The sequence below is a fragment of the Pristis pectinata genome, chromosome 6 (genome assembly GCF_009764475.1).
Source record: "Pristis pectinata isolate sPriPec2 chromosome 6, sPriPec2.1.pri, whole genome shotgun sequence".
NCBI classification, from domain to species: Eukaryota; Metazoa; Chordata; class Chondrichthyes; order Rhinopristiformes; family Pristidae; genus Pristis; species Pristis pectinata.
Genome location: NC_067410.1, coordinates 112,217,854 through 112,228,193, shown reverse-complemented (window position 1 = coordinate 112,228,193; position 10,340 = coordinate 112,217,854). Strand labels below are relative to the sequence as shown.

At 52.1% G+C, this 10,340-nt stretch overlaps 1 protein-coding gene across 3 annotated transcripts in view; it reads right to left on the bottom strand.

Moving 5' to 3' along the window:
• Nucleotides 1-3,107: 3,107 nt before the first annotated feature.
• LOC127572142 (traf2 and NCK-interacting protein kinase-like) overlaps nucleotides 3,108-10,340 on the bottom strand; it is a 105,107-nt gene continuing 97,874 nt past the window's right edge. For all 3 annotated transcript variants that reach the window (XM_052019092.1, XM_052019094.1, XM_052019093.1), the window contains 5 exons: nucleotides 10,135-10,235; nucleotides 9,903-10,052; nucleotides 4,649-4,808; nucleotides 4,415-4,554; nucleotides 3,108-3,529 (listed from right to left, as the gene is read on the bottom strand). In XM_052019092.1, coding sequence (XP_051875052.1) covers nucleotides 3,446-3,529; nucleotides 4,415-4,554; nucleotides 4,649-4,808; nucleotides 9,903-10,052; nucleotides 10,135-10,235 — 635 coding nt within the window. In that variant the 3' untranslated portion in view covers nucleotides 3,108-3,445. The remainder of the gene's footprint in view (nucleotides 3,530-4,414; nucleotides 4,555-4,648; nucleotides 4,809-9,902; nucleotides 10,053-10,134; nucleotides 10,236-10,340) is intronic.

The window sequence follows — 10,340 nt, the reverse complement described above, 5'->3', positions numbered from 1 at the left end:
TTAAGCCTGGTGTGGAGGAGAGACGCAGGTTAGGCTCAGGACACCAGGGGGCAGTGGTGGGGCACACATTTACCTTGCAGCGTGCGGTTGCACTGTTCATGTGACTTGAAACCCCACTTTGGGGAGTTGGGGAATTTAAATTCAGTTAACTAATTAAATAAAACTGGCGTGGAAGGCTAATGCAAATCATGGAGGAGGTGAGACAGCTGGGTGGTTGTAGAAACCAGCCTGTTTCACTACCATCCTTCAGGGAGGGTGGACAGCTGGCCACACCCAGTCCGGACTGTATGTGACTCCAGACCAACACCAAAGGAGTTAACTTGTAACTGCTCCCTAATTGGCTGAAAGGTCACTCCCTCTCCCTTCTCTTGAACGGAGTCTAGCCTTACCCACGCCCTCTGAATAGGAAACAATGGATGAAACTACAACCACATTCAAGTGGTGTTGGATGGTGTCCACTTCCCTGCTGGCACTCTGCCAGGTGTCCCTCGCAGTTGGGGCCAGGACAATCCCATGTCACCGTCCCCTGCAGAACAGCTCTTGTCCACCTGAGCCTCAGTGACAACAGGATGTCCGTCTCGCTACAGTGTGGGGCTTAGACAGTGAGAGGGAGACAGAGAGGTGTACAGTGATGGGTCGGGGAGGGGTAGGCCTAGCATCACACACACACACACACACACACACACAAACACATGCACACACACGTAGATACATACACGCACACATACACAGACACACACAGACACGCACATGTGCACACACACAGATGCGCACACACACATATATATACCCACATGCGCACACACAGAAAGGCGTGCACACACATACATACACGCACACATGCCCACACGTACACACACACAGACATGTGCACACACGTGTGCGCACACATACATACACACACATACACACATGCACACACAGACATATGCACACACACATGTGCACACACAAATGCATGTACACACACACATACACACACACACACACACACACACAGCTAAGCAGACAGTGAAAGATAAGGGCACCTTTCGTGTTGTCAGCACAGTCCAAATTGCTACACTATGAAGCACTTCTTGAAGTGTGGTCACGGTTGCAATGTACGAAACACAGCAGGCACTTTGAGCACAGCAAGCTCCCATAGACAGAATTGTGATAACGACCAGATGTAACACTGTTAACAAAGGATTTACTGCTGTTCTGGACATTATAGGAAACTCCCCTGATCTTATACAAGTAATGGCCTGGAGAGATATTTTTACATTCATTTCAGAGACCAGTTGGGAACGTGGGCAACCATGGTCCAGGACAGGGAGGGTGACGTTTTTTGAAACTGGACTTCGCACTAAAGACAGTCCCAGTGCTGAAGGCTCTGGAGCAGGAATCGAACGATGATCCCCAGTCAGGCGTGAGAGGTCGGGCTGACTTTATTCCAGATGCATCTCAACAAACAAGGGCCTATATAGCACAGGAACGAGAGGACCCCATTCAACTCCTCAAGCCTGTCAGACAGTTCAGTGAGATCACAGCTAATCTATGCCTTAATTTACCCGATTTGGCTTTGCGAGCTTTAATTTAGGGCTTCAGTGTCAAGTTCTGAAAGTTCCCAAGGACTGTCTCTCTCTCTGGGGGAGGAGAGAGTTCCAGATTCCCACGGCCCCGATGTATGAGGAGGTGCCTCCCGACACCAGCCCCCCCCGTGTGACAGGGGCCAGATCTTGTGCCCCCTATACTCTGCCCTTGCCCACCACAGAAACCCACGCCCTCCCTTCCATCTCACCACTTCCCCTGTTGGTTATCAATTCACAGAGGAACGCTGTCAGACTGAGACGTGTCTGGGTGGGGGGGGCAAGTGCCTCCAACACAGGAGTAGGGTGGGGAGGGCAACATATTTTGAAAGTGGAATTAGCGGAAAAAAAAATTAGTAAGAAATGACACATTTAATTTATTTTTTTAGAAAAAGCTCAACCTTAATACCTGCTGTTAAAACAGCTACACACAAAATGATAGGAGGTAGGTAAGGACAGGACCTGGAACATAGATCGATCCACGACAACACCCTAAATCCATAATTAGCCATGCCCTGCAGCTATTTAAAGAAAGAATATTCTTCACATCACTTCCGGCAGTCTTGAAACCACTTAGACAGATACACGTGGTGTCTCTAAAGGAGCAGAGGTCAAACTCCCAAATAACACACACAATAATCCCATGGACACAAACCCCTCCCTCCAACCACCACCCCCACCCCACCCACCCACAAAACCCCCTGGGCACAGAAAACAACTTTTTTTTTGGCGTTTACATTTTTTTTAACATAAAAGTAGCATCAAAGTTGGCCAGAAGTCAGTGATTGACCACTCTGTTCTCACCGTCACACTCAAATGCCGACTCCTGCTCGCTCGTCCTCACAGAGCACTCCTGCGTTGGCCCCCTGCGGGGAGCGATCAGTAGTGGTGAGTGGGCCAAACTGCCCACCCCAGACCCAGGCTGTGGGGGCAGGCTCAGTGCTGGGGTGGGGGGGCAAGTTGGCAGGGGACGGCCTTTAACACCCCTCACAGGCAGGGCCTTCGCCAAGGATTAATGATCTCCCTGCCCCGAAAAAAACCCACCCCTAACCCTCCCTCTCCCTTCACCCCCCCCCACACATATATAATGCCCAATTCGCCCACATTCCCTCCCACTGGGGACTTGCTTCGCGAGGAAGATCCCACGGAGGAAAGTCCTCACATTCCCTGTCTGAAGGGAGGCCAATCCCAGCAGCTGAGCAGGCCCGAAGCCTAACTCTAGAACGGTCTCCAGTAAATTAAGCTGCCCAGCACAAACTGAGCTCTAATGCTACACTAACAACAGAACCATGCTGTTCTTGTGAATTTTAAAATCAGTAGTAATTCACCTTTTCGGAAACTTCTGGCTTCCATTTATGGCTAAACCTCCAGTTTACTCTCAGAGCTATCAATACTGACAGACCCATCCACCACACCCCGGGGTCCCTGGTTCTAATACTGTACTTACAGGAAGCCAAAATTAAAAATAATTTGCATGGATTTATTCGACACTAAAAGTGCCAGCATCCCTCCCTCTCCCACCCCACAGAACCTGTCCCGGTTGGAATCACCATTCTTCCTCTGCTTTCAGGAAAGTGTCTGGGGAACAAGCCCAAATCTCTGTATATCCTGGAGCTCACCTCTGTAGCTGTCTTTGTTACTAGGGGCTCCCCTCGGAGACTTTCACCACGCACAGAAAGTTAACCGGGACCAAAAAAAATTAATAAATCACCGTCGGGCCCTCCAGATACACGACACAGGCTTTGTAATATTGCATTAGTCCGAGAATACCCTTGATGTCAAGGGGCAGTTTGCCTTTAACTGTTAGATTTCTCTCCAGGCTGTCGACGGCCATTGTCTCAGTGCGGGTTCGAACATCAGAGCCACCGCAGGTTGTGCTACCAGTTCATCATCGAGTTTCTGTTCAGTGTCATGAAGAAGACTTGGCTACTGCCACCGGAGCGAACTGATGCGAAGAAGACCTGTAATCACAGGACGAACCATGAGACTGGGGAGTATAGAGAGAGAGGGGGGGAGGGAGTGGAGAGAGAGAGGGGAGGGAGAGGGGAGGGAGAGAGGGAAAGAGGAGAGGGGAGAGGAGAAGGAGAGGGGAGAGGGGAGGGTAGGGAGATGGGAGGGAGAGGGGATGGAGGGGGAGGGAGAGGAGAGGGGAGGGAGAGAGAAGGGAGAGGGAGGGAGGGGGGGAGAGGGAGAGGGGAGGGAAGAGGGGAGAGGGAGAAAGAGAGGATTTTTCTTTCTAAAACTCTGGTTAGGCTGCACCTGGAGTGTGGCATTTAGTTCTGGTCACCCTGTTACAGGAAGGATGTGGAGAGGGTGCAGAAGAGGTTCACCAGGACGCTGCCTGGATTAGAGGGCATGAGCTCTAAGGAGAGGTTGGACACACTTGGGTTGTTTTCTCTGGAGGGGCGGAGGCTGAGGGGAGACCTGATAGAGGCTTATAAGATTATGAGAGGCACAGACAGAATAGACAGCCGATATCTTTATCCCAGGGTCAAAATGTCTAATAACAGAGGACATGCATTTAAGGCGAGAGGGGGAAAGTTCAGAGGAGATGTGCGGGGCACGTTTTCTACACAGAGTGTGGTGGGTGCCTGGAATGTGCTGCCAGGGGTGGGGGTGGAGGCAGACTCATTAGAAGCTCTTAGATAGGCACATGGATGTGCAGAGAATGGACATTGTGTTGGCAGAAATTAGGCGTTTAATTACCAGTGTAATGAGTTGGGCCCACACAGTGGCCTGTTCCTGTGCCGAACTGTTCTACCTTCTGTGCTCTGTCTCTGGCCTGCCCGGAGTCTGGACCTCAGCCTCCCCACATCCCTGGGTGTGCGGGCTGGCTACTCCCCTACCTTGTCATTCCGTTCACACAGGAACTTCAAACGCTGAGCTCTCTTGTGCATGAAGACCCCGTCCAGGTGACCAGTCTCCACCGAGCGGATCTCAATGGCCTTCTCCCCCCAGCCCATGATCTGACTGGAATGGATGTACGCTGCGGAGAACAAGCACAGACCACGTTAGCCGAGCCCCTGTCTCTGAGTCGTGACAGCACAATCAGAGCAGAAAGGGCGGCGCCTCTGCCTTACCAACTGAGGTGGGCATCTCGCCCCACTGCAGCACGATGTCCTTAGTGATACGGCCGTAAGTGTTGACGTAAACCCCCTCGTCCTCGTAGCACACCAGCATCTCCATGCCATCCGTCTTGGGCAGGATGATGAGAGCGTGAGGTGTTACGTTGCCCTGGATCTAGATCGGAACATCCCACAGAGAGTTACTGCCAGCGTCAGAACTGCCCACGACCTGCCCCTCACCAGCTGGGCAGAGAGCTGGAGGGTGACCAATGCACTCGGGGAGGGCAAACCAGGAGAGGGGTACACCGTAAATGGGACGGGACACAGTATGGAGGAGAGGAGGGTTCCGGGACCCCCAGAGATCGCTGAAGGTTGCAGGAGAGGGAGATAAAGAGGGGATGAAATAATTGTTATTATGGGCTGAGACATGGACACAACAGCTGGGGCACAGATACAATAGCTGGGAGGTCACACTAGACCTGCATAATCCCACAGTGACTGCACAGTCTACAGTTCTGGACACCACACCACAGGGCACTTGTGATGGAAGTGGGGAGGGTGAAGAGGAGATCCGTGAGGACATTGCCAGGTTTGGTGAACGGTGGTTGGAGAGGGTGGGATTGTCTTCTCTGGAACAAAGGAGATTGGGGGTGGGGTGGGAGGGAGAGATTTCATTGAGGTGGGTAAAATGCTCAGTGATCCAAACAGGGTCACAGAGTCATCGAAAGGGGGCTGAGGGGTAGGATTTTTTTTACACATAGAGTGGGTGATATCTGGAACGTGCTGTCAGGGGAGGTGGTCGAATCAGACACAATCCTTACATTTAAGAAGACTTTGGACAGGAACTTAAATAGGCAAGGTACAGAGGGAGCAACACACAATCTGCTGGAGGAACTCAGTGGGTCGAGCAGCATCGGTGGGAGGAAAGGAACTGTCGACATTTCAGGTCAAAGCCTTGCATCAGGACTGGTCCTCTCCCCCCACAGATGCTGCTCGACCCACTGAGTTCCTCCAGCAGATTGTGTGTTGATCCAGTTTCCAGTATCTGCTGTCTCTCTGTCTCCAAGGCAGAGAAGGATATGGTGCTAATGTGGGCCAATGGGATTGGTGTAGCTGGGCAAAGCTGGGCAGGGACGTGATGGGCCAAAGGGCCTGTTTCTGTGCTATATCACGCTGTGACTCCATTTTCAGAATGGCGAATTGTAACTTGGGTGCTGTGGAGATCAGTGCTGGGGGTCCTGGATTAGTACAAGAGGTGGAGTACCAAATCTGTTGGAGGTGCAGGGTCAGGTGAGGGAGGAGGAGACACAGAGTCCAAAGGGGGATGAGTGAGGAGGCAAACATTTGGCAGACGGAGTGTCAGGTGAAGCAGCAGAGGCAGACCGCTCTCGGCAGGGAGAATGGAAAAACAGAAGGTTGTTTAAATGGAGAGAGACTACAGAACGATGCTGTGCAGAGGGATCTGGGGCTCCATGTCCATGGAACACGGAACGTTAGCAAGCAGATACAGCAATTAAAAACTGATGGAACTATAAGACATAGGAGCAGAATTAGGCCATTCAGCCCATCGAGTCTGCTCCACCATTCGATCGTGGCTGATTTATTTTTCCCTCTCAACCCCATTCTCCTGCCTTCTCCCCATAACCTTTGACGCCCTCACAGCCGCCTGTGGCAATGAATTCCACAGATTCACCACCCTCTGGCTGAAGAAATTCCTCCTCATCTCTGTTCTAAAGGGACGTCCTTCTATTCTGAGGCTGTGCCCTCTGGTCCTAGAGTCTCCCACTGATGGAAACATTCTCTCCATGTCCACTCTATCCAGGCCTTTCAATATTCGGTAGGTTTCAATGAGATCCCCCCTCATCCTTCTGAACTCCAGCAGGTACAGTCCCAGGGCCATCAAACGCTCCTCATACATTAACCCTTTCATTCCCGGGATCATTCTTGTAAACCTCCTCTGGACCCTCTCCAACACCAGCACCTCCTTCCTTAGATATGGGGCCCAAAATTGCTCACGACACTCCAAATGTGGTCTGACCAATCTTATAAAGCCTCAGCATTATATCCTTGATTTATATTCTAGTCCTCTTGAAATGAGGCCTTCATTGCAAGGGGCATGGATTGCAGAAGAAGGGAAGTATTGCTACAACAGGACAGGAAACGACACTTGCAGTACTGCATACAATGATGTCTCCTACAGGAGACTTCAGACGCTGAAACCTGCAACAACAAACTGTCTACTGGAGGAACTCAGCAGTCGAGCAGCATCTGTGGGGGTAGAGGAATTGTCGACATTCCGGGTCAAGACCTGAAGCAGGATTCCGACCCAAACCGTGAGAGTTCCTCTCCCCCTACAGATGCTGCTCGGCCCACTGAGTTCCTCCAGCAGATTGTCTGTTGCTCCTGTAAGGAGGGATTTACTTGCGCTGGAGGTGGTTCAAAGAAGAACAGGACTGTTTCTTGAGGCTGTCATACAAGGCAGGATTGAGCAGGTTGATAAGAATTGGAGGTGATTTTCCTGAAACACACAAGGCTAAGAGGGGGAGTGACAGGGTCGGTACAGGGGGGAGATCCAGGGCACAGTTTCAGGAAAAGTGGTTGCTGAGTTGTGGGCATGAGGAGGGAGTTCCTCGTTCAGAGGGTGGTGAATCTTTGGAAACCCCCTCCACCCCAGACTCACTGAATATATTCAAGCTGCAGACCCACAGACGTGAGGTCTGTGGGGGAGGGTGAAGGTCAAGGGTTCTGGGGAAGAGGCAAAGATCAGACCAACCTTGATCTCACTGAATAAGCAAACTGGCTTTGAAGAGCCAATTGGCTTATTCCTTCTCCTGTTCTTACCCCCTGAATTTAAATACTCCCCATTTGTCAACCGTCTCTTCAGCTGCCTGGGCCCTAAACACTGGAATTTAAGATAGGATCTCTTTATTAGTCACATGTACATCGAAACACACAGTGAAATGCATCTTATGTGTAGAGTGTTCTGGGGGCAGCCCGCAAGTGTCGCCACGCTTCTGGCGCCAACATAGCACGCCCACAACTTCCTAACCCGTACGTCTTTGGAATGTGGGAGGAAACCAGAGCACCCGGAGGAAACCCACGCAGACACGGGGAGAACGTACAAACTCCTTACGGACAGCGGCCAGATTTGAACCCAGGTCGCTGGCGTTGTAAAGCGTTACGCTAACCGCTACACTACCGTGCCTGCGCTATTCCCTCCCTGAACCTCTCTCTTCCTTTAAGAAGCTCCCTGAAGCGAAGCTCTTTGACTAAGCTTTAGATCACCAGTCGATTTCCTTGTGTGATTCAAGGTAAATGGATTCGGGTAACATTCCTAGGCAGTCCTTGAATATTTAGCTGTGTTAAAGGCTTCCTAGAGGGAGACATTCTCCTTCTCCAGGACGCTTGGAACCAGAGGACACAGAGTGAAGGACTGATGAAAGAGGTGAAAGAGAGACACCAGAGACGGCAGACACTGGAATCTGGAGCACAGACAATCTGCTGGAGGAATTCAGCGGGTCGGGCAGCATCTGTGGAGGGAAGTGGACAGTCAACATTTCAGGTCAAGACTCTGCGTCTGGACTGAAAGACGGAGGGGAGACGGCCGGTATAAAGAGGTGAGGGGAAGTGGTGGAGCAAGAGCCGGCAGGTGAGAGGTGGATCCAGGTGAGGAGGGGTGACGGGCAGATGTGGGGGGGGGGGTGAGAGTGGGATCAGTGACAGAGGCCGGGAGGTGAGAGGTGGGGGGGGTGACAGGGGGCTGCAGATGGTGGGATCTGATGGAGGGCAAGTGAGGGAGGTGGGGAGGGCAGGTGGGAACAGTGGGGGGGAGGGGACCCAGTGGAGGGGGGTGTGTGGGTGTGGGCCGATGGAATGGGTTGGGGAGGGGAAAGAGACAGGGTGACGGGGGCTGGGGTGGGTGCGGGAGGAACGGGGTAGATCAGGAGGAGAGGGAAAAGTTGGAGAATTCAGTGTCCATGCTGTCAGGGTGTAGACTGTCCAGGGGGAATACGAGGGGCTGTTCCTCTGGTTTGTGTTTGGCCCCACCCTGGCAGTGGAGGACGCCGAGGACCGGCAGGTCGGTGTGGGAATGGGGAGGGGGTTTGAAATGCTGGCAACCGGGAGCTCCAGACGACCACAGCAGACAGAGCGCGGGTGCTCGGTGAAGCGATCGCCCAGTCTGCGTTTGGTCTCACCAATACAGAGGCCTCATCGGGAGCACTGAATGCAATAAACAGGGTTGGAGGAGGTGCGCGTGGACCTCTGCCTCACCTGGAAGGGCTGTGCTGGGGCCTGGATGGTGGTGAGGGAGGAGGTGTAGGGACAGGTGTTGCACCTCCTATGGTTACAGGGGAAAGTGCCTGGGGAGGGAGGGGGAGGGATGGGTGGGGAGGGATGAGTGGACCAGGGAGTCACGGAGAGAGTGATCCCTGCGGAAAGCAGAAAGGGGTGGGGGGGGGAGTTGTGGATGGTGATGGGATCACGTCGTAGCTGGTGGAAGTTGCGAAGAATCTTTTCCCCAGGGTAGAAATGTCAAACACTAGAGGACGCGCTTTTAAGGTTGGGTGGGAGGTGGGTTTAAAGGTGACATGAGGGGCAAGTTTTTTCCATAGAGAGTGGTGGGTGCCTGGAATGGGTTACCAGGGGTAGTAGTGGGAGCAGGCAGCTTGGTGGAGCTTTTAGACAGACACATGAATGTGAAGGGAATGGAGGGACGTGGACGATACACAGGAGGAGGGCATTTAGCATAAATTGGCATCAAGATCAGCACAACATCGTGGGCTGAATGGCCTGTCCTGTGCTGTAATTTTCTATGTTCTAAGAATAATGTGCTGGATGGGTAGGCCAGTGGGCTGAAAGGTGAGGGCCAGGGGGACTCTATATCCCTGTTCTGCCTGGGGACGCGGGGGGGTGGGGGGTGGTGGGGGTAAGAGACTTTTTACTGCCACATATTACCCTGATCTGGACCTGCTGCCCACCGGGGAGGTGAAAGGTGACTCAGTAGGAACTTTCAAAAGAGCGCTGGGGAATTACCGGAAAAAAATCAGAGGGCTGTGGAGGGAGAGCGGGCAGTGAGACCAGCTGCAGAGCTCCTTCTCAGAGTCAGCACAGGAATGATGGGCAGAAAGCTCTCCTTCTGTGATCCCAAGTCACTCCGCCCACTGAGTGCTTGACATCAAATGGTTCTGTCACTGCCTGGAACAGAACAGATTGCAGGACATCCCAACACACAGCAGATAGTCCTGGAATATCGGAGTGTTGTACTTACATGTGAGGGTATGTAAATGTCATGGACAGTTCCTGAATCCACATCGATCACATGGAAACCAGTGTTAGACCCATAGATAACCTTTAACCTTTGCCCCTCTTCTACCGTCAGGTCAACCAGTAACGGCCTGTGCTGGAGATCTGTAAAAGACTGTTGAGGGAAGCTCGTAAGTTTAAACGATGAAAGTTTTGTAAAGTAACATGAGCAAGAGCTTGGTCTGAGGCATCCGTACCTTGAAGGCCATGAACTTGTGATAAGGTTTTGGCGCCCAGGCATAAATCTCCACCGCATTCTTCAACGCGATCACCAGAAACTTGATCCTCTCGTACTTAACTGCAACAAAGTCGGAGAAGTTTAAGGTATTTGGAAAAAGCAGCAGGGAGGGAGATGAAAAGAACTTTCCAAGCAGGACTCGGATAACATTTTTACCGAAACCAT